At 47.2% G+C, this 27019-nt stretch overlaps 1 protein-coding gene across 4 annotated transcripts in view; it reads left to right on the top strand.

The window, feature by feature from the left end:
- LOC141956423 (uncharacterized) overlaps positions 1–24418 on the top strand; it is a 61010-nt gene extending 36592 nt beyond the window's left edge. For 2 of the 4 annotated variants that reach the window (XM_074897051.1, XM_074897050.1), the window contains 2 exons: positions 9303–9356; positions 21944–24418. In XM_074897051.1, the coding sequence (XP_074753152.1) occupies positions 9303–9356; positions 21944–22072 (183 nt within the window). In that variant the 3' untranslated portion in view covers positions 22073–24418. The remainder of the gene's footprint in view (positions 1–9302; positions 9357–21943) is intronic. The other 2 variants (XM_074897052.1, XM_074897053.1) reach the window with 2 other exon arrangements.
- Positions 24419–27019: the final 2601 nt, after the last annotated feature.

Here is a 27019-nt window from a genome sequence, read left to right as displayed (position 1 = left end):
TATTTGGAGACCGTATGCCACAAAGGTGACAGGAGCAGTAGAAAACCAGACTCATCTGCAGACAGGCACAGAGTCCATTTGCTTAGACCGTAACTGTGTAAGTAGGAAGCTGTGTTTGCATTAGCTGTGGCTCTAATGTATTTGGGGAGAATTTCAAAAAGCAGCCTGTATTTTGAATAATTTTGTGTTCTCTGGGCCTTGGGAGCAGTGGGAATTCAGATGCTCTGCCAGGTGGCAGACCTTGCTGGCCAGGCTTCAGCTCACACTCTTCTGTAGTGGGTATTGACTGGGCCCAACATCCTGGTGCCACTCTGTGGTGATCACCTGTGCATCTTTCTGGATTGAGATGCAACTGGCTTGTGCTTATTTAGAAAGCAACCACTTGTGGGATTGACTTGCTGTTCTGCCACTTGAGACTCACCTGTGGTTCAGGGCCATTTTGTATTTGCTGTAGGCTCTCGGCCATTTCTCTTCAGCAGTGACAGCTGAGCCCATCCCAGTAGTGCACAATGAGGTGACTAATGACACTGTTGAGGAGGATTTTGGTGACTGCAGAAGTTATTTTGTTGTGGTTTTCATGGTCCACCATTTGCTGAGTGTGTGATCTGAGACAAGTCCCTGCAGTACACTTTTTTGTAAGACCTTTTCTGTATTTTTTTTAATAATTTGAATTTGTTCTCCATGATCAGCATTTCATCTGCTGCTCTGTCCAGAGGCACTAAACAGTCAGTGTTTGTACTGTATGGAGGCCATGGATTTGTGGCACTTTGATAGCAGAGGTCCTGCCTGGAAAACTGGGGCTACCCTGTCTGATAGAGATGAGGGGCCCTTTATGACAGTAATGAGGGACAAATATCTTGGAATTATAGAATGGTTTGGTTTGGAAGCGACTTTAATGATCATCTTAGTTCCAACTCCCCTGCCATGGGCAGAGACACCTTCCACTAGACCAGGTTGCTCAAAGCCTCGTCCAACCTGGCCTTGAACACTGCCAGGGAGGGGGCAGCCACAACTTCTCTGGGCAACCTGTTCCAGTGCCTCACCACCCTCAGTGAAGAATTTTTTGCTTATATCTAATCTGAATCTACCTGCTTTCAGTTTAAAGTTGTTACCCCTTGTTCTATTACTATACTCCCTGATAGAGTCCTTCCCCATCTTTCCTGTAGCCCCCTTAAGTACTGGAAGGCTGCTATAAGATCTCCTCGGAGCCTTCTCTTCTCTTGGCTGAACAACCCCAACTCTCAGCCTATCCTCATAAGTCAGGTCAGCCCCTGATCATTTTCATGGCCTCCTCTGGCCTTGCTTGAGCAGGTCCATGTCCTTCTTATGTTGGAGGCCCCACAGCTGGACAGAGTACTCCAGGTGGGGTCTCACAAGAGCAGAGGGGTGGAGAATCACCTCCCTTGACCTGCTGGCCACACTTCTCTTGACAGAGCCCAGGATACAGTTTGCTTTCAGGGCTGTGAGTGCACATTGCTGGTTCATAATCAATTTTCCATCCACTACTACTCTCAAGTCCTTCTCTGCAGGGTTGGTCTCAATCCACTCATTGCCCAGCCTGTATGCTTGGAACTTCCCTGACCCATGTGTAGGACCTTGCACTTGGCCTTGTTGAACTTTTTCACTTCAAACAGAGAGGTCTGCACGGGCCCACCTCTCCAGCCTCCAGGTCCCTCTGGATGCCATCCCTTCCCTCCAGCCTGTTGACCACACCACACAGCTTGGTGTTGTCAGTGAACTTGCTGCGAGTGCACTCAATCCCACTGTCCATGTCACTAACAAAGATGTTAACCAGTGCCGGTCCCAGCACCAACCCCCTCAGGAATCCCACTTGTCACCACTCTCTACTTGGACATAAAGTCATTATATATGTTAATATGTTGATGTTTTGAAGGGGTTTCAGACAGATTGAGGATAAATGGGGGAAAAAAAAAAAAGCACGTTAATGACTAATTAAACTGAATATGAAATAGAAATAACTTTCTAAAGAGTTCAGAGTCTTTTCAGGATATTCCACAGTGTCACCACAGCTTACTGGGGCTTGGTCATGTAGGAGGGGACTGTTGGCCAAACCACTTGAATTAGACTTTATTTTAAAGTGCTGTGAGGCTGGTGGAGCTGTCTGTAGACTATGATGTATGATAATTGTGATTTAGGGCTGTGGCTGAAATACAGCCCTCATGGTGCTGTGCTGCTGCAGGGGCTAGGAGCTCATGTCTGCATTTAGCATATGGATGTGCTTGGTAGTGGCTTCATACCCCTGGGCCCTGACAGTGGGTGCTTCCTTGGCACAGGGAATGATGCAAATGCAGAGTACCCTCAGGTGACAGCTAGGAAGGCCTGGCCCCCTTGTTTCTCTGCAGATTAAAGTCATGTGTGCCTGAGCATGGCTGAGGGTAAAGTCAGCTGGTGTTGCTTCATCTTTACAGCAGTAAGGAGGAGACTGTAACCTATTCTTTCTTACAGGTTTTGTACTGCAAAGGTAAGAGGTGATGCCCATGTCCTAGCATCACGGCTCAGTGCCAAGGAATTAAAAAAAACAGTCCCAAATCAACCTATGAAGTAGCTTTAAAGGGGTTTTTTGCTTGTTATCCTCCTAAACTGATTGGGAGGGCAGACCTGGCTTTGCCCCTTGTAGAGTACCCAATCACCATGTTGGTGAAAGGACAGGAGCCATGGCCTGGCTCCCTTGCTCCCTGCCACAGGGGCACGGGGCACTGCTCGCCTGGGTGGGAGAGGTCTCAGAAGCAGAGGGCACTGGGCTGTGCTGCTTTAGCCCTAAGTGCCTGGAGCTCTCAGGTCAGGGAGACACTGAAAGCTTCAGCCTTGCTGCTGAGCTCTGGCTTGGGCCCTGTGGGTTTTCACGCTGGGCTTGTGGGAACGCTGCCTTTGGGGGTAGCTGATCCCCTTCCTTTAATTCAGCCTGTGCTGTAAAAAGAGCCCTGCTGAAATCCCCCGCTTTGTTAGTAGTGTGAGGCCGCTGCTGTTTCACCTGCTTGTGTGCGTACCCGCTCTGGTGGCTAGCAGCTGTGGGCCTCCTGCCCCTGTGGTCCCCTGGCCATCTGCCCTCTGCCACGTGTAGGATGGAGGTGGGACTTGGTCAAGCTGAAGGCTGCAGCCACATCTTGCTGCATAATAGCCACTTTGTGCAGTGCCCTGACCTCATCTTCCCACTTCGCTGCAGCTGCACCACTGCCCTGTGCCTTAACCCTCCACATGCTCTCCATGCCTGAGCAGTGGTGAGACAGGGGACAGACTTCGTTTGGCAGCTGGCTGGTGAGGAAGGCTGCTGCTCCTGGCCCAAACCTGGCTCTGGGGGCTGGTAGAGAGGGAGGTCAGGCAGGCTCCTTGCTCTCAAACACCTTTCCAGGAGAGAAGGGCCATGGGGCTGTATTCCCCTGGCGAGATCAGTGTGTGCTCAGGGACTGGTGTTGGGCTGGAGCTCACATATCAACATTGTTTCTGCATTGGCATCCACTTCACTTCCACATCGCAAGAAGCGTCTTGTTGAGGCCCCTTCAGCTCTTTGCTTACTGGGCCATGGAGATGCTTCAGTGCCTTACTGTCACATTTTCTCTTTATGGACATTGATCACTGGGCATGGTTTTTCCCTTCGTATCAGCCTTCTGCTATGACTTAATGTGCAGCTTCTTGCATTGTGATATTTCGTCTTTCAGTTCTTTTCCTGAACAAAGCAAGCAACGTTATCAATTTGGTTGTTTTCTGTCGTGAACAGTCAGGCTTGGTCTGCCTTGTTGTCCCTGGAAGATTCTGAACAACTGGGAAACTGGCTGGTAGGGTTAACAGCATGGAAGTAAAATAAGAGTTATGGAGCCGAGGAGACTTAGTCTTAAAACTTAAGTCTGCTTAAAACTTTGTATCCTGTGAAGAGCTTTAGGATGTCAACAAGTGACGGGCACATCCATACCTTCAGTCAAGGTACACCAGCCCTTCTTTTGAGGGTCCTCAGCAAAACCAATAAAAGGCAGACTTCTGGCCTGCTTGATGTTCTAGAAGTCTGATCTTTTAAGTCAAGTTACAGTACAGTTTACTGAATAGACTTTTTTAAAATTTTGAAGTCTTCTTCATTAAGCAAGTAAAAATCCCCACAGAATTCTCAAGTCGTAGCAAGCTGATATTGTATATTGTATATATTGTATATATGTGTGTATATATATATGATATTGTATATCAGTACAATACAATGTACAATTGTATATCAGTATGTAGCATTTGAAGTGTGCTGATTTATTGTAAATTAAATGATGAGTTAAGTTGAAGTGAGAGTTCCTGTGCTGTCTTGCATGAGATAGACTAATTGGTTTGAAAAAAATATGGTAGTTAAACTGCATCCAGCTCTAGACAGGCTATTAGGTTTAAATTACAACCAGAAAATAAAATTAAGTAAATATTAATTAAAAAAACCCCTACCAGTAGACAAGAGTTGTTGCTTTGTCCTGTGGAGGTAGTGAAAATGAAACTATTCTAAAAATAGAAATGTGTATCTAAAAAGATGTAAGATGAAAGGTGTTTATTAATATACAAGCTGATATTTTGCATTGTACTCTGTTTTAAGACATTGTTCAAACTCTTAAATATTTACAGGCTAAGCTCTGACGCCCACCTTCAAACTGCTTATTGCCAGAGTTTTAAATATTTTTTCAACTTCAATAGTCTGACATAAATTCATCTTTCTTGAGAATTTCCCTATTCATAAAATGACCTTGCATTAAGAATGCCTATATTTTGTTTGTTAATATATATTACAATCATCTGGATGATGCAGCTTGGATACAGTAATTCTGGATAGAGTAGCTTGTGTGTCTAAGCAAGTACATGCATGTACCACTTACTGCCTGAGTTAGTTCAGAACTGCTCGAGTCAGTGTTAGAGCGCTCAAAGCACTACTGCTTAGTTGGAGATGTCTCCTGAAGCAAGGCTGGCCTACAGAGCTGTGCTCTGAGAGAAGCAAGGGTAGTGGTTTGTCTCTGCTATTAATGTGGTATTTTGATGTGGCAGTGAAGTGCAGCAAAGCCACATGTGCAAGTTCAGGGGTTCATTACCGCATATTGCTCAGTAAATATGTAACCTCTAAGTGATCGTTTCCAGTCCCTGCAACTTTCTTTTGAATCCAGGACAGAGTCCCTGGCTTACGAGCAGGGAGTATTTGTATAACAGGAGGTGAAATTGGTGGGAGGGTTCTTACACTGAACTGATTCTGCTGTTTTCTGGGAGTTTAACCCTAAAATGTTCCAATTTAGTCTTATTTTACAGTGAGGCATAACTCTTGTGCCCTCCAAAAAGACTCCACGTTTCCTTAGTCGTGTCACTTCCTCCTTTCAAGTAGAAGCCACAACAGATCATAAAATAAACTTTCCTTCATGCAAGTAAGTGCTCCCAAGCTGTAGGTTTTAGCTCCAGTGCCAGCAGTTCTGTTGGGGACCAACAGAAGGGACTTTTAATTGAAATAGGGAGGCTGAGCACAGACGCTGCCTCTTTTCTTCCATTTCCTTTTCTGCAGGTGAAGAAAGACCAAATCCTACAGTTTATTCTCAGCTCTCCTACTAACATTCTCCAGGACCTTCAGCAAATCTCTGCTCTTCTTCCTATCGTAACTCCCCCAAAATAACTCGAAGTAAAACTGCACTTCCACATTGGCTTTCTAGCTAGGAATAATCCTGGTGTTACGAAGCTGAATGTGTCACCTTTCTTGTGGGCCATTCTCTCTGGCTTTAGGCTACTGCAAGTCATATAGCCAAACAAATGTAATTTCGGCTCTGCTTGTATCTGTGTAAATAGGAGTTAATGAGTTCCTGCATCTCATGGCTGGCTTGTGACGTGGAGGTCTCCAGAGGGAGGATGAGGAGAGGCTGCCATGGAAAGTTCCTGGCTGTTGCTAGGCAGCACTGCTTTTTACCTTCCCTGTCTGAAAGTCTGCTCAGGTTTGGCAAGGAAAGGGAGAACTGAGGGATGGAAAACCATACAAAGATGCTTGACTGACTTTATGTAAAGCATGGGTTTACTGTGCTGGGTGCAGGGAGAGTGTGGCTGCAAGTGAGGTGGAAACAATTTGATTAAATAGAATAACATTTGGTAACTGGTCTTCTGTTTATTCATTCTCAGCTGCAGGATCATGTGGCTGGCTTGTGCTCTTTCTCTTCCTCCCTCTGTTTTGTCTCTCTTGATGATCTTGGACCATTGCAGTGAAGCTGGAAGAGTGCAGCACAAGCAATCTTGCTCTACTTCTAGTCTAAGTGGAAATAGGAAAACCCAGAACTTCTAGAGAATCCTGAGGTTTATGCTCCAGTTTTACAGCCTGTGGATGAGGGGGTGTCATGTTTTCATTGTACTACGAAGTCCATCAAGAGAAGCACACTAGAGATCGTTATTAACTAACAAAAACTGTTACGTAAGGCATCCTGCTCTTGCTGCACAATGCAACCTTTTTGAACCATAAGAATAGTGCTAATAGTGGTAAGATCCTCATATGATTAAAGCTCATCACAACAGTATCGCTAAAAGAGTACCTCTGTTTTCTGCCAGTAGCGTAGGACTTAAGATACAGCTGAGCACTTGAATTCCTCTTGGTAGAGTCTGGCTGGGTTGTCCATCTACCCACAAGCTAGTTCAAACTTTTCAGACAGTCTTTGTTGTCTTGTAATTGCTGTCTCTGTTGTTCTTCCCTATGCGTTTTAATAGAAGGCCAGGATGAGTAAATTTAAGGTCTTTCTGCCTCTACTAATTTGTAGTTGGGAAATAATGTCTTTTGTTGCACCCTGATGGAGTCATTGGGGGATCTGTGGGCACTACCTTGCTACGTATTGGACCCCACTGGGCTGTACTGGAAGGTGGTGTACTTGCTCCCTGGATGACAGAGTTGTGCTTAAAGATACTTTTCCCCTTTAAGCAGAGGATCCTGTGGTGCTACTGATGCACTGTGGAATTTGGTGTCTCAGCCTCTGTCCATCCTTGGGAGTTCAGCCAAGTACCACTGCAAAGCTCAGCTTTACAGCAGCCTAGAGAAGCTGAGAGTCTTGCCCAAAGTCACTCAGCTTGTAGTCAAATGGGATGTGGCAGCATACATCCTACTGTAACAGTGCTCTTCACCTAAAGGATGGGGCTTAAAATCCAGAGTCCTGATTCTCACTTTCATTGCTTGACCCTACCTTGCCTTGCACATTCTATCCCACCAGTGGGCTTGTGGCTTAAGTAATAGGGTTTAACTTTCCTCATCCCCACCAGCCAATATTTCCCAGCAGTTTAGAAGAAAAGCTTATAGAGAGACCAAAACTTTGCAGGACCTCACAACTCCTCACTTTGCCCTTTCCTGCACCCCCTAGGGTTTGTCAGCCCCACCAAGTTCCCCTTCTCAGCCTTTTTCACTCTGTGGTTGTGGGGGGTCTTAAAGGCAGTAACCTTACAGTAAATACCAGCCTTAAAATATCTTGTAGCCTGGATGGGAATAGAGCCCTATGGTGTTTTAGAGGAATTCCCAGATAATTACTTGCTTAGTCAGAGAGCACAGGCTCAGGTCACTTCAGTTCCTTTTGTGTCCTTCTACCTGGTTTGTGCAAAGACCTGTTGGGTCCTTTTAGGTCAGAAACCTTGGTGCTGTGCTGACCCAGCAGCCTGCACTGCCAGGTCAGACCTGAGGGCAGAGGCATCAGGCATGGCTGCTGCTGAGCCCTTTGATGAATAACAAAGACCGCATTAGGATTCACCTGCTAAAGGACTGAGAAAAAGCACAAAATTCTTGCAGCGCTCCCTTCTCCCCCATGCATGCTTGGACAGTGTAATGCACTTTCCTCAGGCCCTGAACTACCCATGTATGAGTTTCAGGACTTGCTGCAGTGCCCATCTCTTTTTCCAGGCATGTAAGCAGGCTGTGAGTGTGCTGAGGGCTGGATCTTTGATCCAAGAAGCTGGTGTGTGTAGAAATGGTAGGGGGGTCTCCAACTCCCTCCAAGTTTTGGGCAGCTGTGTGGATTTGAACTGCAAAGATGTGCTCATGGGGTGTAGAATGACAGCAGGTGGTGGAGGACTGGGAGTTCTCTCCCCACCACCCAGCAGTACTTTCTACTGGAAAAGTATATACTTTCACCTGAGCACTGTCTTCAGTTTTGTAAGTTTTTTTTTTTCTTCTGAGTTTGTTTTTGGGGAGTTGTTCATGTATTATTTTTTTAAAGTTTTTTGAGTTTCCAAGGTTCCCTTTAACATGTTGCTTTTATCTTGTCTTCTACTGGAAACAACAGGAAGACAATGAACAAAAGGAGAGAGGAAGTAGAAACATCTCACTATTTACCATCCACACTGGTAAAATGGTGGGATGTATTTCCACAGGTCTTCTGTATTAAGAACTTAATCTGAGAAGCACTTTTGTTGCTCTGTTGAAGTGGTAGTGGTGGCATGTTTTCCCACACTTCACACAGCTTTCCAACTGGAAAAGGGTAGAAAATAGTCAGAAGCTAGGAAAAATCTATTTCTTTCAAAAGCTGATGGTGAAGCTTCTTCCTGACATGCTCCATCACCAAATTTTTCACTATGAAAAATATAGTTGAAGTATTTTTTACAGAAAAACTGTTCTCTCCTGAAGCCTTCTTTTTCTACTTTCAGTTGCCTTTTGGAAATTTTTTGAGGGGAAAGAATGATTTTATTCACTTGCCAACTTTCAGAGCATTGCCTCAGAACTGGGATAGAGCTGCATCTTACCTGTTTGTTTCTGTATTTACACAGAGTAATTGCTGTTTTAAGTACATCCTGTTTGCTAAGTTGTGTGGTTCATATGTTATGACAACTATAACAGCTCTTATAGTATATGGCAAAGGGATTTAGGACTGTGGGCAGGTACTTTTTACTTTGTTTTTTAATTCTAAATAAATAAGCATAATGAAAATAACTGTTAAATAATGGGTACATCCACATTTACATTAAATAGACTGTTATTTCTTCATAAAAGGAAGATAAATTCATACTTCAGGGCAAAGTCTAACCACTAATTGACAGAAATTAGGAAGAAACTTCCTTTTAGGCAGTTGTTCCATCTCTTTTTTCCGTAGAATTTCTTGTATGTTCTTTTGAAACCCAGGGTATCAGCCACTGCCAAAGGGCTCTGTGCAGGTTGGATGAGACAGTCTCAGATTAGGTTGATTACTTGAAGGCCACCTCTGCTTTCATATCTCACTTAGCCATCCATCCATCTTGTTTGCTAATTAAATTTTGATGAAAAGAGGCTCTCTACAACCACCTCTTTTCTCTTCCCTCGTGCTATTGCTACTAATCCCTGGATTCTACTTCTCTTTCAGAAGATGCTGCTCAAGAAGAATTGTGGAGTGAAGACTAGAGTTATTAAAATTCGTGTAAGTTGCCCTTTTCTGGTGCAGTTCCTTCATCTTTCCACATATATCTAAAGGTGGTGATTTTCTTTGAACATCTATGCCTAGAAGTTTATTTCTGGAGGTTTCCTGTGGCTTGATCAGCAGCTTAACAGAAGTTGCTAGCCTGGAATATAGACTCTAGTAGTAATTTAGGTTAGGTGCTGATGAGACTAATGATACATTGGCTTTTCCATTTTGGAGACTAGGGGTTCAAAGCTTCCGTGGAGTGAAAGTCCATGTTCCCTGCTGTGAGCTCAAACAGTTACACATAGCTGTCCTGTAGAGTGTCATTTGGATCCTTCTTGACCAAGGGAAGCGTTGATCTAGAGGTAACAAGTGGTGGTTGGTAGGGATGAGCTCTGGTGGTAGATAGCTGTGGAAAAGGGACTAGGGCTGCACGGGGCACAGGTGCCTGAAGAACTGTATGGGATGTGGGACTGGATGGTGACAGATGGGAGAACTATATTGCTTGGATGGCTTTGTAGCTGGGATGACACTGTAGTGTCAGCATCTCCTGTTTTTGAGCACGCACACACCTAGCAGGGCTAGGTTTGCTCAACTTCCCTGCTAGTAGTTTGGGCTGCCTGCGCTCAGAGTTTTTGTCTCCAGTACTCCATCCCCTGACTCTTCAGCCAACCCGTCTCCTTTGTCGGTACTTGGCTTTCTTTTGGTCAGTGCTGTATGATGCTGTGGGAGACGTGTGTATGACCTTGCACATTGCAGCCAAAACAAGTGCCTCAGTCCACTGAGCCCCATATGATCCTCCACATGTTTGTGATAACACAGGCAAAACCAAGTCAGGGTGAAGAAAACAGATATCTTTTGTGATAAAACTGCTGCTTTCACTGCAGTAATTATAGTCTTGCAAGAGGGATGAATGACAGACCAGGATCCTGCAGGATTTATACCTTGCCCAGCAGGAAATTGGACTGATGCCTTTGTGTACCCAGAATTGCCACTGTTTATGGACATGCTGTTGGATGCCCTTGCACATTGCTGCTTTGTGGCTGAATTTTGTGTTCGAGAGGAAGAGGAGCAGGTAGGGCTGACTAGAACCTTGTGCAGAGCTGGATGGTATTTCTCCCAACTGCTCATATGCCTTCTGCCAGGGCACTTCAGTCCAGTCTTCCAGCAGCTCCACAATGACCCAGTACTTCTGACAGCACAGTTAATCCTAATCTGTTATGTATTCTCTTGTGCTCCTGCCTGGGTTGTTTTCAGTAGAGCTGTCTCCTCCTGTGCCCCTGTGAGCTTTCCCCAGACTGTCTGTCCTTCAGACCTACCAACAGCCTAATCCTGCTGCAGCGTTTTAGCGCAACTTGTTTATCACCTTTCTTTATGCCTGCCCCTTGTGCTTTTGCTGTTTTTTCTGAGTGTCCCTGGACTGTGGCTATTTCTAGTGCTGCTTGGTGGTAGTCTCCCAGTCCCTGTGGTTTCAACGATGCTTTGGTGGGGTGGTTTCCTCTGATATCTTGACCTTATTATTGCTTACTCTTGTGCCTCTAGAGAATCTGAGAGGCAGAATTGTCCGCTTGCTCCCTACTGAGCCCATGTCAGCTTGCACTAAAATAAACAGCAGAAACTGAGAGCACACTGTTCTGACAGATGGCACAGAATCCATGCTTCTCTGGCCAGCCTTGCCAAGCTGGGATAGTGCATCTCTACCTGAGGTTCTCATGTGGTTTCCATGACAATAGCATATGATACTTCACAGTCTCTTGTTGGTCTGTTATGGTGGCAGAACTGTTAGGTAAAGGAGCATTTTTGCTTCTGTTTTTCAAGTGATTGCAAGTGTCCACTTTTGTGTACCCAGCTTAGAAAGGAGGCAGCAGGTCCTTGAAAAAATACCATGGTGAGGTACCTCAGCTGTGGAAGCAGCTGAGAGGGGTCCATACCTCCTGGAGGGACGGTGCTGTGCTCTCATCATATAAAGGGAAATATCAATCCAGTTAGTGAGACATGCTTGACACAGGGTTCCTTCTCAGTGTTGCCCAGCAGCAGGACAAGAGGTAATGGGCACAAGTTGAAATGCAGGAAATTCAGGTTGCCCAGAGAATTGTAGAGTGTCTGTCCATGGAGATAGTCAAAGCATGCCAGGACATGGTCTTAGGCAATGTGTTCTTGCTGACCCTGGACTGAAGAGGGGAGGGTGAACTCTACTATCTCTAGAGGTGCCTGCCAACCTCAACCGTTCTGTGGTCTCTGGCTCTTGCATAGCATTTGGTAATGGAGTCAGAGCACACTAGGGACCTTAATTCCCTTGGGAGAGCTATTCTGAGGCCTTTTGTAAAGGATGATAGCAGGAGGCAAGGTGAGAGGCTTGGTTCTCTGTCACTGAGGGTCTGGTGACACAGGTTGAGTGTTTGGACTTTGCCATTGTGGTGAGGGTGGAAGAAAGGAAGACAGATCTCTCATAGCAAATGTGTTGATGAGCTGTTACAGGAGGAACCAGGCAACTGTCTGCATGTCTGGACAGGAAACATCACCATGTGAACCAGTTTGCTTCTGTCACTGTAGCCCTGAGAAACCCTGATGCACACCTGCTCCTGTTTCAGCATAGGTAAAGGACATGCAGTCTTTCTGAACTGAGGTGAGCAGTGACGTCCAGACAGCGTACAACTGGAAGGAGATGCAGTGAGTGAACTGATTTGAGGAGCAGGCAGGCTACCTAATGGTTTATGCCAGGATTTGAAGCAGGGTGAGATGGAGTGGCAGTGACTTTGCCCTCTGGCAGTGAAACACAGTTTCAACCCTTGGAAATGTTCATAGTCCTTGGGAGTCTTTCTCAAGCAGATGACCTAAGTTTTGCTTCTCGGTGTGCTCTTTTAACAATAAGGTGTCACCTTGTTCCCTGTACTTCAGCTTCCCATGGGCCAGCTCAAGTGGTGTTAGGCTACAGCCTTTCCGCTTGCTCAGAAGTTCTTAAGCAGGATGATAGGACAATGATGTGACCAGTCTAAGAACTTAAAGAGATTAATAAACTTCCCAAATATGCAGCAGCTTGGTCATGTTTGAAATGTTTTCAGGAATAGCAGCTGTGAGAGGTCAGGGCCTACACTGAAGAGAAAATAGTATTTAAAAAAAAAATCTCTTCTGTTGTCCTGTCCCCCTCCCAGTAGAGGTTAATGGAACAGTAGAATCAGCCCCTATGGGCAGTCAAGCAGGTATAAACTGGAGGTGACAGTGTATGTATCAAGTACAGATTTGTACATAACAGATACATGTAGCATAGCACCTGTCTGTACAAGGTGAGGGCTAGATGTGGGTGCTACATGGGTGTTGTGCAGTGAGGTGGGCAGTGTGTGTGTGTGCAGACCTGGTCACTGAAGCACCAAAGTGTCCGCCAGTGTAACATCTGTAACTGGAAGCAAGGGACTGGTGTGGGTGAGGGGTACACACATGTGCATGGGTATTTTAGCATCCAAAGCATGCTTGCATGGTGCAGTTGTGTGTTAAATGGAGACACTTCCTTAGTGCTGGAAGGAGGATGACTGTATGTGCATGTGCTGTCAGGGTGTAACTGCCTCTGCCCTGGACCAGGCTTGGTCAGCTTTAGCCTGCTCTGAATGCAGAGACCCATCTTCCAAGTCTGTCTTTAATACCAAAAATCTTCAGTTCTCCAGGCCCTCTTGGAATGAGGGTTGCAAGTCTGTCATCTAGTACTATTCTTGTTCTTCATTCACAAACTCCTACATGCAGTCTCTGAGTGGGATTGGTGGAGCTGGGCTTATCTCAGCAGCAGTAGGTGGGTAGAAGATACAACTGGCAAGCCCCTGGTTATCAAGAACTCGTGTTGGGGCAGGCAGAAGGGAGTAAGGCAAATCTGATAACCTGGCTGATCAGAAAGATGTTTTCTGCTATGTAAAAATAAAATAAGAATTTTAAATCAGAACATAAACCACTTGTGCTCTTGCCTTGATCTTATCAATGTTGAGAACGCCCTCTGCTTGGACAGGGGCCAGATCCCTGGAATGACTTTCCTGTCTCTTATCTCTTGCGTCTGCATCCTAAAAGGCCACTGCGGGAACATGCTGGGTTTTCCTCTCCTAAAACAAGGGACCTTTTCAGCTTGGAGCTGAGCAGGAGATATGCTGGCCTGAGCCTTCTTGGCAGATGCCTGAGCTATTCACAGAGGCGAGACATACTAGGTGACAGAGTAGTATTGGTGCAAACCTCTGGTTCTGGCTGCACAGCATGAAGTAAGGATTTCTTAAAAAATCAGAAGACTCTTTGTGTGTGTATACATAATATACACAGACACACATATGTTGCCCCTTCCACCATAGGCTCTCAAGGTGCTTTGCAAGTATTGCTAAATATAGCATCCCAGAGACAGATAAATATCATGATCGCAATATCTGAGCGAGTTAAACTAAAAAACTGGCAGAGAATGTGACTTGTCTGAAGAGAGACAGTGTGAGAACTGAAGTCTGGACTTTGATTTTTCAAACCACATTCCTTGAGCTGTGTCCTTATTCATACCGTATCATGCAGTCTAAACAGCTCTGACATCTAAGGCAGCAGAGATCCCAAACTACAGCTTGCTAACAGTTTGTCAAACCCTTCTGCTTGTCTCTAGTGTATGACTGAGTGTCTAAACCTGAATCTGCCCTTTAGAAGCAACAAGAGAGACTCATCTGCCTGACCAGTCACGTCCTTGGGTTACTTGCTGGGCATAGGCCCCTCATGGACATTTTAGCACTCCAGTTCCCTAAGCGAGCTCTTGTCTCCAGTTGACAGACACATCTCTGCTGAGCAAAATGGAGAAGGTACTTTGCTAAGTGAGAGCATAAGTATCCATTTGCTTATTGGGGAAACCAGCTCCTCCCAACTCAGCCACCAAACTGCCTGCGGAAGATCTCTGTGCTGTGATAACTGGGCCTGGAGAATTCCAGCCCTTGGTCTGAATAATTCCTGGCAAGACTTTGTCCAGAGTTTCCTCATTGTGGGGAAGGATCCAGTGTAGCCGAGGTGGGAATGCCTCTGTTTAAAAACTGTCCCAAACATCTGGGTCCAGACATTGTTTTGTTTAGCATTGCTTTTACTGGATTTCATGGTAAAGGCTAAGCAGCCTTCAGCCTGTCCATAGCAGCCAGAAGAGGGACTGTCATGTGTCTCTTCTGCTTCCTTAAAAGAATTTTTATTGCTGCCTGCTTTTCATAAATTCCTGCCATGTATGCCTTTGCACCCGTTAAATCATGTAAGTGCTTGCAGAGTAGACCTTGTGGAATAACCAAGAACTCAGTAATCTAGACAGCACCATGACAGTAGTGAGTGGCTGATGAGTCAGGAGGCTGACAACTATTTTCAGTGCTGTCCTTGCTTTGTGGTCCGATGTGGTTTGTGGGTCTGGTTTAAGAATGGTAGGTGTGGGGAAGGGTAGAAAGGACATTATGACTGAGGTGCAGCCCAGTGACTGGCTGCTCCTGGGACAGCCCTGTGTTGGCTGTGGCCAGTGGTTCAGGGGGCTGGGAAGTGACAAGGCATGTTTCCCAGAGAAAGGGACAGGTTTGGTGACTTCTGGGTCACACCTGGGTGATGGAGCAGGGAGGGAGTGATAGGGGATGGCAGAGGATCACAGCGGCTCTGCCACTGTTTTCTGGGCAGAGTGTCAAGTCCAAGATGGCAGATCAGACGCGTCTTTTACCACCACATTCAGGCCCACTGCAGTTGCTCCCTGCTCCCCTTTGTTCGCGTGGCTGTGGGAACCTGGCACCCGTTCCCAATCCCAGTCCCCAGAGCTGTAATCCTCTTTTCCCACACACCTCTCCCATAATACACCCGCTTCCTGCTCTTGGCTTCCACGGCTGGGGCGGTTTGTCCAGAGGCAAGCACACTGTGTCAGCATGTGTTCACAGCCTGCTCATGCCAGGGTAATTAATACTCACTTTGCAGTTTTAATTTGGGTTCCCTTTAAGTTGAAAGTAGCATGCTGCTTGGTGCCAGCCTGCCTGGCCAGAGGGAATCGGGTTGCCCTGGGCTCATGCAAACTGGAAGCTGCACACGCCCAAGAACGCACCACGTGCCAGCTCTGTGAGAAGCATGGTACCTGGGGTTCCTGGCCCCAAGGGAGGAGGATGGCGAGGGCAGCTGGCTGTGATCCCTCTGGAGGGAGGATGTTCCTGCCACACAGGGAGCGCTGGAAAGGGGAACGTGGGGAGGAAGGAGAGGACAAGGTAGTGTCACTATGTACAGACCAAAACTGCCAAGGACTCTACTTGGATGTAGCTGAGAGATTTAGGGCCAGATTGTGCCTTGCCTGTGCTTGCTTGGAGCTCCTCTAGTGTCCACTCCTCCATCTGCTCAGACACACACAGGCCTGTGGTGTGTGCAGGAACTGCTGCAGGTGTGTGCAGGGAAGCACGGGCCATTTCGTATCAGAAGGAGATAAAATGAGGACAAGACATAGCTCACTAGTAGGGGGATGTGAGTTCATTCACTTGTTCCTGTGAGATTTGTGTGGCCCTCAGAGCACGATCTTCACTGGTACCCTGGAGGAGTAAGTTCCCCAAGCTGGCCAGAGAGCACTGACAGCCTGCCCCTCTGAATGATCCATCTGTCCTTTTTTGTTGTGCAGCCTCCTTCCTTCAGGCCGTTAGGCAGGCAAAATCAAAGCTTGCAGTCAGTTTTCTCAAAAACACATCTTAAAGATGTGTGAGAGAGGAGAAGAAAGGCTTATCATGCTGGTGCCAGCAAGGACCCATAGCTGGAACTGGCCTATTTCTGCTTTTGGGCAAGTGACCAACAAGCATCTGCTAGGCCCTTTGAAGTACCTTCCAAAAAAGTTCTGTCTTGTCTGTCTGGTGGCACCTCTCTAGAGGGTAGTCTTGTAGTTGACATCTGACAACTCTGTGCTCACATTTACAAATGTTTGATAGATTTTTAATTTTTTTTTTTCCTTTTTAACAGGAACAGTAGTGTGTTTGTAAATTATTGAAGTGCTCTTTGCAATGTGGTTGCTTAGAAGGAAGTAGGTGTTAGGCAGCCTTGTGTTGGTGTGGGAAGGCAGGCTTTTCAGCCTTTTAGGGAAGGGTAATGGAGAACAGTTCTAACTCTAGAGTCTTGTTTTCCTTGTCAGAACAGTGTTTGGAGTTGACCTTTCCTTGTCTTGGAAGAGAGGGGAGAAAAATAGTTTTAAAAAGTTCTGTCAAGGTCTGTCTCTTAGCTATCCCCGAAATTAAACTGCTTATGAACCCGGGGGTGAAGGAGAGACTTTCAGGAGGGAAGGGATGTGTCTTTGAAAAGTTATTCCTTGAGCTGCTTCAGGCCTGTGACTGGAATAAATTGTCAGAGGCCCTACTGGAGTTAATGAAGTCGTAGTTAAATGTGAATTGCTGCTCCACTGGAGGAGCTGGTCCTGCTTGTCAGCGACTATTTCTTGAAAACTGCCTGAAGCAAGACTGTAATTGAAAGGAAATCACCTCTCATCAGAAGGTCGCAACACCTAGATGTTAATTAGTTCATCTTGGCTGCCTGACTAGGGTGTATGTGTTATGCACAGGAAGAACTGAGGCACAGATGATAAGTAACTGTGTCTGGAATTATGGATATAGCTAAGGAGCAGGCATGAGGGTCCCCATCCCTTGCTCACAGATGATGGTTTCACACATCAAAGTTGAAGTGTCACCAGCTTTTTCTAGCCACCTGGCAGAAGTGAGAGTAAGTAGGACAAAGTGGAATTAAAAGCAGTGTACCTGTAAATGCTCCACTGGAGTCTGACAGCCTTTACTCTCTCTGCCTGCCTGAATATCTAACCACCTCTGGCTCTGTCCACTTCTGGGCAAGGCGGCTGTCTCACAAACAGGCAGCATTGCAGGCAGGCATCCGTCCTTGCCAAGGCTCTTCTGGGGATTTATTCCTTTCTACACAGGGTGGTGGTGGGAATCGGATGCGCCTTTACAACTTGCAATTACATGGTGCCTTTTATCCCAAAGGACTTTTAACAAGTGAGTCTACAGACTGCAAAGGGATCATTCACCCACCACTGAGAGGCATCCACCACTGGAAGGCAGCATCCTTTAAATGGAGCTCAGTGGCATTTCCCAACCGCCGGGGGCCCAAGGGTAGGAAAGAAGGGACTCCTGTGCTGGACTGGCCCTGAGTAGGGGACGGGTTGGCAGAGTACACAAGCTTATCCGATTTTGAATCCCAACAGGATGCTAGAGCTGTTATGAAAGAGGACCGAAGAGTATTAAGCAAGGCTTAGTTTCGTATCACCCCTAGCACACCACTCCCTTATAAGACATTGTTGTGTTAGGTAACTTCATTTCGCCCCTCCTGTAGGGATTGTCATTCCCACAGCTGAAAGCATGCTTGGAGTTGTGCTTGCTTTTGCTTTGTACAAAGAAGAGAACTGCACTTCTGTGGAATCATGAGTCCAAAATTAAGTTGTTTCACAATCTGCATTTGGAATATTTTCCCAGACTTCACAGGGGTAAGAGACAGGTTTCTGGGAAGAATATGAGTTTGCATTAGCAGATTTATCCTTTACCTGTTTATCTTCTTCGTATGCACTTTTTCCTTGCCAAAACATACAATGTTGTTACAGATGGATTTATGGAGCAGTTGCCCATTTCTGTTTTATAAGGGCTGCTAATATGTTTAAACACAAGAAATGCAGAATTTCAATCTCACTTTGAGACACTTGCATCCACTCACTGTCTGTGCCATCTTTAGGTGTGCTTGTTTTATGTTCTTCAGGTATGTTTCAAGCCTGGTTGCTTATTTACCACCTGTATTTAATAGTGATAACGCAACTGGTGACTACAGTCCCAGTTTGCAAGAGTGAATACGTAGGTATGCATATATGAGGGAAGAAGTGTGTGTCTGGCTGACAAGCATGTGTGACTGAGGCAATCTACTAGTTGCTTGAAACATGTGTAACACAAGCTAGCTCCCTTAGGAGCTCATCTAACTCAAATGAGGCATGCAATGAGGCAGCACGGATGTCTGCAGATATGGAAACTACCTTCTGCTCCAGGCAGTTGTACAAGCAAGTGATGAGCTGTACTCCCTTGGACTGTCCCCTGGATGCTGGTGGAGTTCGGGTGCTGTTTGTCTCAAACAATGTGAGCGGACAAGATTTGTATGAGTGGGGACAGACCTCTTTGTGATTTCCAAGTTAGGAGGAGGCTGACGTGTGCACAGAGGGATGTGGACAAGTGCCCAGGGAAGTGCATGGGTACTGGGAAGCACCTGAGCATGTGAGGGCAGGTGAGCGTGTGCAAGTGAGCATGTGTGTGTGACAAAGCGTGCATCTGAGTGTGTGCACCCTCCTGCTGGCAGCCAAGTGCTTGTATCTCAGGCTGGTCTCCAGCTGTGTAAATACATTGCTTAACAAATTGAGGGCTCTGGTTAATGATTGCCATTAGTGCAGGGCCCATATTAGGCTCCATTTTGTGCGAGTTACCCAGCTGCCTGAATGCCATTAGAGTGAACGCACTGGCCTTTAATGTCAAGCGTGGAGTGTTTGTGCTCTGAGGAGCCTCTGCAGGAGCTGGCCTGGGGTTGCTCAGCTGGGGCTGTCAGGCAGGTTTATGGCAAGCTTCCCCCAGGCCTGCTGCAGCAGCAACTCTAACAGCCTTCTGTAGTCAAAGCAATATCCCAGGCGTCACAGGCTGGTGCTGGGCACCTAAGAGGAAGGGCGAACTGGCTAGGACACTTGCCCAGTTTGCAGGGAGGCAGCTGGCCCAAGCGCTGGGGTGGGAGGAACATGTTCTTCTTCTCTGGCAGCCGGCCCTATCCGTCGTCTTTCTGGGAATACATCTATAGAGCTTTGCCTTGTGCTACTCATCAGAGCCAGACCACCACATGCTGTGATCCCAAATGGTGTCGTGGACTAAGCCAGATCAGGCCTGGTCATCCCTAGAGCAGGATACAAGCTCTGAAGAAAACATGCTCCTTTGTAAGAAAAGAATGATTTGATGCCAATGCTTGTCCTTCCCTCTAGCAAGGTCCCCAGCAGAGGTGCTGCCCTGTCAGTTGTGGGGTAGGTGCAAGACAGACCCACACTGCTCAGGGTTATAAATGACTGCGGGTCGGTCAACATGTTGCCATGAACGAGGGCAGTTGCGTTATTGCCTCTCCTGTTACTGCCTGCAGTTGGACACAGGGCCCTTCTCACTCCGCCCTCACCTGCTGTAAGGGTGGCTGTGCTGTTGAAAGCTAGCCGTTGTCTTGTGGCCACTTGAGAGGTGTCACGGTGAAGAGGCAGGATTGGGTGCACTTTGAGCTTTACTTGCAGCTGCCTGACCACCTGTGAATCTGTGCATTCTCATGCCTTTTCATGTCCCTGTCCTTCACCTCAGCCCTTGTTCTGTGCTTATCTCCCTCACAGTGCCCTGGGAAGGCACTGTGCGCCACACATTGGCACCAGCAGAAGATCCAGAGAGAAACCCCAGGGCGCTTTCCCACCCAAAGCCTGGTGAGTTTTGCAGATGACTTTCGTCTGTCCTCTGGACCCGTCTTTCCCCAGCCTTTTCTTCATCTGCCGTACGCCAGAAATGAACTGATTCAGATGCCTTCCTTAATCCTGTCTGGCATTTCAAAATGGAGGGGACTGCCAGGTTCTTTGTTCCCATTCCCTTTTGGCACTGGCAGGGGACCTTCTCTGCTCTGGAGAAGGACAAATGTGCTGATTTATTCTGCCCCTTAGCTTTGAATAGGGGTTGCTATGTTACCCTCCAGCTCTGAGGCTTGCCAGAGCACACACCATATATAACCCCACAGCAGGTGGCTATTGAGTAAAGGCCCTTAAATCTGCCTCTCTTGTTTCTTATGCTGCTGGCCAAGGTGTCAGGGGGATGTAGCAGGGCATGATTGCTGGCTGAAACTCCAGGCATAGCTGATGCCAAGCACCATGTTGGCATTTTCTGTTCTCATGTGCCCATCTTAATTTGCAGAGGAGGTACCAACTAGGGAACACACTGCCCAAACTGGCTTTTAAAGAGGCCTTTTCTGATATGAAGGCTGCCCCATGGAGCTGAGCTGGGACCAAGATCCTGGAGGTAGAGGCTTTAGGATCTTGGTTCAGATCCTGCTTCAGGACTTGGACACTGCCATAGTGCTCTCTAATTTGGTATGACTGTTTGGGTGAGCCTGACCATTTGAGGAGCTTCCTGGGAAAAGTTGCATGTGCTTGTCCTTTGACAAGTTAAAACCCAGCTGGGACAGAGGTAGGTAGTGTCAAAACATCACCTTGCCATGCCATTGTCTGACAGACCTGACTTTAAGTGCCAAAATGAACCTCTGTCTTAAAGGAGACAGCAGAGTTGGTAATTGTTTCTAAAAAGCCTAATTCTTTAAGGAACAGTCCCTTAGCATAGGCTGAGCAATGGAAACCATGGGTCTTGCTAGGAAAGGCCTAGAAGAGACAGCAGAGCAGCATATAATACCAGAGCTCAGGCCAGATCGCCTCTCACCGGGGTTTTATCATTGTTTTCATGGAGGTTAGAAAAGACCTCAGCAGGGGTGAAAGTAAGATGAGGGTAGGGGATATTTGCATGAGTTTCTGAGCTGCTGAACTTCCCAGCATGTGACACTCAGTAGATCACACCTATTCCTGGGGAATGAACTCTGCAGGATCACGATTAAATACTCTTCTGACCCATAGAGCAGTGAGACCTCCACTACTGGCAAAGAGTATCTGTGAAGCAGCTGCCCCACTGACGCTTTTGCTTGCATAAGGAAAGAAATGCAACGAAGTTCCCAAGAAGTGAAAGGAAAACACTTCCTATTTAACAGAGTGGAATCACTTTGGCATGGTAATCCATCTGGGATCCACAGGTCCCAGCACAGCCTAGTGGGGAACACCATTTCTGGCCTGTCACGCAGTGCAGGGAGTGCATGGGTATTTCTGGCCTCCTAACTCCGAATCTGCTCTGACCATTGAGAGCAAAAGGGGAGAGAATGGTCTTTGGTGGCCATGGTACAAACCGGGCTGTAAGGATTTCAGGTGGGATCTTTTCCTCCAAGCATCTCTTGGCTATTCCTCCCTGAACTATAGAGACTGGAGCCAAAACTCTGAAGAGTTTCAGTGTGTCTGAAACTTCATAGATTAAGAAAGGGTGATTTGTAAATCCTTACTGGAGATCTATTGAAAATAAGACTGAAGAATAGGTCTTCAGAGATGACTTTGTTTATCTCCCTACTTTAAAAGTGTAGTAGGTCCTCTTTTGAGGCCAAGTGAATCTGATTTTAGCTTTTCCATGTGATACCTTATGGCAGTGATGCTGTTCTGACTCTGGGACTCTAAATGCATCATGGATATCCCGCTTCACTTAGCAGCTACAGGTGCCATGGGTCCTGGCCATGTGAGTCCCTGGGACTTCAGCCCTGGAGGCAGGGGCACGACAGTGTGGTGCATGCTTTTTTCTTGAGGGGTAGGAGCAAGGACATGAGCAAAGCATTTCACTGTTTGTTAGTGCTATTTGCTGCAAGTATAAGCATGACTACCTATTCAAGGAGGCAATTGTACCAGAGAGGGATGTGACAAAGCACTTGAGGCAAGAAAATCACTGTTTGCAGCTTATATGAGCGCTGACTTTGTCCCTCTTTTTATTCCCCTGCAGAGCATCAATGGAGGCCGCCCGCCGCCCCACTTTGTGTATGATCCATCCACCTTTGCCTTCCGTTCCCTCAGCACCTTGAAGCCGCTGAGCCCGATAGCTCCAGTGGAAGAACCGTCATGTGCCTACTGAAGGAGTTTCTCCAAAAACCTCAGGAACTATCAACCAACCACCTGCCTGGCAGGGAGAAGGGGAGGTGGTGATACCCAAGGGAATGGGTGGGAGAAGGGGACAATGACACATCTTTGCAATACAGCCTCTCTGGCAGCTGGAAGCATATTACTTTGCAGCAGTGCCCATTTTCATACCATTGCCATATCTGAATAGTGGCAAAGGGAGAAATTTTTGTCTTTCAGGGCAGAACAAACCAGGTCCACAAACTGCAAGGGCAGCCACCAAGGCAGTGTCAAACACAAGTATGGTGGTGGTTGAAGATATCCCTGAGGGGTTCAGGGGCTGGTATGGCCTACATGGCAGCAGGGATATGTGATCAGGATGTGAAACCAAGTCCAGTCACTTTTCCAAGAGTACCTAGGTCTACAGTGCTTTGCTATAGACCCAACCCTTCTCCTACTCAGAACTGAGTTTAGGATTGGAGACAGGGACTATACAGGGCTGGCTGCAAAGCAAGAAGATCCCTCTCTGAGATTGTTGTAATTGCATTCACTTCAATTTCTCTTGTGTGGAAGACCCTAGGAGAGGAAGGTGGGAGGGGGTGACTGGCACATCTAGATGTGTGTTCCAGCTGGTCTGCTGGCAACTCAGTGATATCATCTAAAATGGGATTGAAATGGGAGGCATCAGCCTCCCACTTGTAGACTGGTGGTTAGAATAAAAATCTAGAATGGGATGTCTGTGTTGAGCCATCCAAGAAAGCACAGCGCTCACCCTCAGTTCTCTCAGCATCATCAGAGAAGTACCTGAGGGTGACTGTGCTCTTGGGTCTCCTCTGCTGAGGCTGTGTTCTAGGATATGCAACACTTCTCCATAGTGTTTTCCCCAAAACCTGCTGCCCTAACATGATGCTGAAGGTACCTGGTATCGCCAAACTCCATCAAATCTAATGTCTCCAGCAAACTTTCCACTCCCCTGTTATGCTGGCTGTTAAATTCAAGTGGACTCTTCTTGTATCAGTGGAACAATATTCCCAGATGTAGCATGGAGTAAGAGAGGTCTCTGAGTTGTGGCCACCTGTTGGTGGAAGAAACGGGAGGGGAGTTTGGGTAAAACTGTGGGACATTTCTCCACAAATAGTCCTAAGACAGTTACGACCATGCTAAACCTTGCTACCACTGGAGTTTGACTGGGACCTGGCCTTAAAGCATGTGTGTGTTTTGTGTCACAAGGTAACAGCTAATAGAACAAGCTCTCACCTCTTGGTGAGGCAGAGGAACAAGGCATTTCCCCTTGCACCTGCTGGAGAGAGTAACCTCTTTGTCTAGGTGTTCCCCACCTTGAGCCTGTATTTGACTAAGTACAAGGGGGAGTGAGTAGTTTACTTCTTGTCTGGATCAAGAGGAGCAACTGTGAGTAATATAAAATAATTGTTGTTTTTAAATCTGTTCCAGTGTGGAAGTCTTTGATGCCACTCTTTGGATAAGACCAATGGTCAGTCCAGCTGCCAGGGGGAGGCCACACAGTGAACGAGCTTTCACTGGTGCTTTCCAAGCCCTTCACTGAGACCCTTGGGTGAAAGCCCAGAGGCTGTGTAGGTCTGAGGACCTCAATCCCCCACCCCTACTCTCCTCCCTCCCCAACCACCTCTCACTCAGGCAGGCAGAGCAGCTGGGCAAGGCGGTGAGGGGACATCTGTCCTGATGCTGCCCCAGCTCTTCCTGCTCTTTGGCTCCAGACCGTCACAGCAGGGGCCACCGCTTGTACCGGCGTCACCTCCAAGGGGTCACTTGTATTTGCTGGTGAGGTACCTCTGGCAGAGCATTGTGTTTCCCTGCAAGAAGTCCCTTCTTCCAACAGAGGCTGATTTCCTCCTGCCCCTGTAGGGACTCTGCTTACCTTGTTTTGATGGCACACCTCAGCTTTTTAACTGCTGCCAGATCAAACTGACCAGTGCAGGACAGGAACCATTTCCCCTTTGGACCAAATCCCAGTGCTCAGGAGAAGGGATGGCCATAGCCTGGTACCTGTCTGAAGGAGGCATATTCCCCATTCAGGTGGCTGGGGCAGCAGCCCCCACATGGCCCTGTGCCCCCAGGCTTTGCTCAGTGAGGGTTGCCAAGGTGCTTAGCCCCAGAGACACATTGCTGCCAGCCCACGGGTGCGGCAGGCTGCCTTCCCCCCGGGTGGCAGTGGGGAACGGGGATGTCCTGCCGGTATCGTTGCCTTTTAGTACTTTTGTAACTTTTCTCTGTCTTTTTTTTCCATCAGAAGGAAGAATTTAAAAAAACAAACAAAAAAAAACAACAACAACAAAACCCACAAACCAACAACAATGAAATAAAGTATCAGCTGCTCTACTCACACCTCTAGTGGGTCTCATGTGTTTGCCATCTTCTGGGTGGTTGTGGGCAGGGGTATAGAAGGGGTGGGAGTACAGCCACCTGTGACACAGCACTCCCAAATACTAGGCCATGTCTGCAAGAGAATGCTTTTGAAAATAAACTAACAAGAGCTTTTCTAAAATGAATGCTGGACTCTTTGCATGTAAGAGGAGCTCCTTGGGTAGCTGCTTCCTTTGACTAGCCCTGATATGGTATATTGGCCCTCATTGGTGTTTCTCTCACCAAGAAGGTGCTTTGGCTTTTCAGTGACCTGCCTATTGCTGGGGGTGTTGAATGTGACCTGGCTGGAGGTCTCTAACCCACCAGAACAGGAGGGTGGGGGACCACACAGCTGGTCTTTCTCTTATCATTTCATCCTCAGTAAGTCTTACATCTCTATCCCAAGATTCTCAGCAGCCCTTTCGCTTACAGCCAGAGCCCTCATGCTCCTCTGTAGCATATCTGTAGCTCACTCCTTCCTCTGGATCTTACTCTAAAAACTCCATCTCAGGTACTTGTGGTATGTGTTCCCCACCCCTTGTTATCTCCTTGAGCTAATTCCTGTCTCTCCCCTGCACTCCTAGCTCTGTATCTTAACCAGCATCTCACAAAGCTATTACCTATGTCCCCTTTTCCAAGGGCCCCTGAGAAATACTAGCCTAAATTCCCTTAGCAGTCCTACATAGACTCATTCCCAGGAGGCCTTTTCTACTTTTCCTTCCAAGCTCTGATCTCCTCTAGGCTTCCTGCCATCTCTCTTATCTTGAAATCCTCCCCTCTGACAGCTGCAGCTCATGGTTAATTGGCCTTGGCCCATTTTGCAAGGATTGTAAGGTGGACTTGCTGGCTCCCCTAAGCCCTTTACTCTCTTACCTCCTGTACAGAATTGCCCTTCTTTGTGATATTTCTTCCAAACCAGCCTGATTGCTCAGTGCACCCACCTTTGGGGCACTACATGCTGTTCAAAACTACAGTGTCTGCTATGGCTTCACAAAGCCCGATCATCTGTAGGCTTCTGCCAGGTCAAGCTTGTTTATAAGTATATAAATGCACAGAGAGGGATGTGCCAACCTTATATTGGCTGGGCTCGAGGTATGGACACCTATTGCACTGAAGCCAGAGTACAGCAGGCAGAATGGCAGAAGGCTGGCATGAAGCTTTTCTCTGTGTGGTCAGCTAATTGGCTGGGGTGTAGGGCTGCTTCTGCTGCTCCCAGGGCTGTAGTCTGGGTCCCTGGCATGAGTTTGGGTTAAGCTCAATTGTGCCCACCCCTCTGCTCTCCCTGCAGGCTGGGTCTGCGACTTAATGACAAACAGGGCAGTTTTTGTGGTAAAACATGATGATAAACCTTGGTATGGTGACAACTCTGAAGCTAAAAGAAAGCAGCTTAGTGGTATTCACGACAATCTTAATGGGGTACCTTTCAGCTATAGTTACCAGTGTAGCCGACAAAGGGGCTAAAGGACATTGGCCTCGCTTGGATGGCGGACCCTGTCATGGGGGAAGGGTTTGCCCAAGACCACTGCAGATGCCATCAGCAGAAACCAGGGAAGTGAGAGCTGAGCTGTGGTCTTCTGAAGGTTGTTGTTCCTTGCTGTAGCCACTGCACTCTGTTGCTGCCTCTAGCATACATCAGTGCGGGACAGCTCACCTCTGGGGCTTCCAAAATACCTCGTGCAAACATTCCCTCTACTACTGGAGCAGGCACATGCGCCAGCTGGGGCGCAAGCGAAACACTTTGCAAGCGTGGTCAGCTTGGTGTAGGTCCCTCAGGATCTCTATTTTGCTGGAGCTTCTGGCTCCAGAGTTAGTCTTCTCACCAGGTTTGGGTCATGGCTCGGTGAAGAAGCCGTAACTTCTAAGCTGAGATCTTTCTCTGCTCTGAGCTGATCTTGCTTGGAGACATGCAGGTGTTTCCCTTCAGAGCAGAAAACAAACCTTGTGAAGAGAGGAGGACTGTTGTGCCAAGGTGCAGCCTGGGCGTGCTGAATTCACCATCTGCAGGAGGGTGAATGGGGACAGGCAGCTGTTTGAAGAGCTTGGCCACAGCTTCTCTGTGATTTAAGTGGGACCGTTTAGGCTAATACTGTTCTCCAATTAAATTAAATTAATTAGGTTAATGCTATGGCCTTATAAAAATAACAGAGGCTCACAGCAGCAGCAAAGCGAGTTGTTCTATGTGTTCCCTGAGACTCGGTGAGTCCCTTTGCAGCCAGCGCACAAGGTTGGCTCATCTTGTCCAGACATTGTCTTACATGTATGTATGTACACACATGCACACACATGATGTATATATTTATGTCTCTGTATGTTTCATTTGTGCAGAAATCTCTGTACTCCTACAGTCACCCACAAGCAGGGGGCCCTGTGCTCACCTGGGTCTGTGTTTGACAGGGTTCAAAGCCCACCTGTGGCACACTCACCATCTGTGTGCTACAAAGCATGATGATGCTTGGAAAATACACCTACCGCCCCGTTTCCAGCTGCATGCTGACTTTTGACCTATCTGTCTAACTATCAGATTGACTAGGAAAATGGGCAAAATCAGCAGCACTGCTAGGTCCAGGGTTCTCACCCCAGG

This window comes from Athene noctua, chromosome 1, assembly GCF_965140245.1.
Source record: "Athene noctua chromosome 1, bAthNoc1.hap1.1, whole genome shotgun sequence".
NCBI lineage: Eukaryota > Metazoa > Chordata > Aves > Strigiformes > Strigidae > Athene > Athene noctua.
The sequence above is the reverse complement of the archived record's forward strand: the minus strand, read 5'-3'. Positions and strand labels throughout refer to the sequence as shown.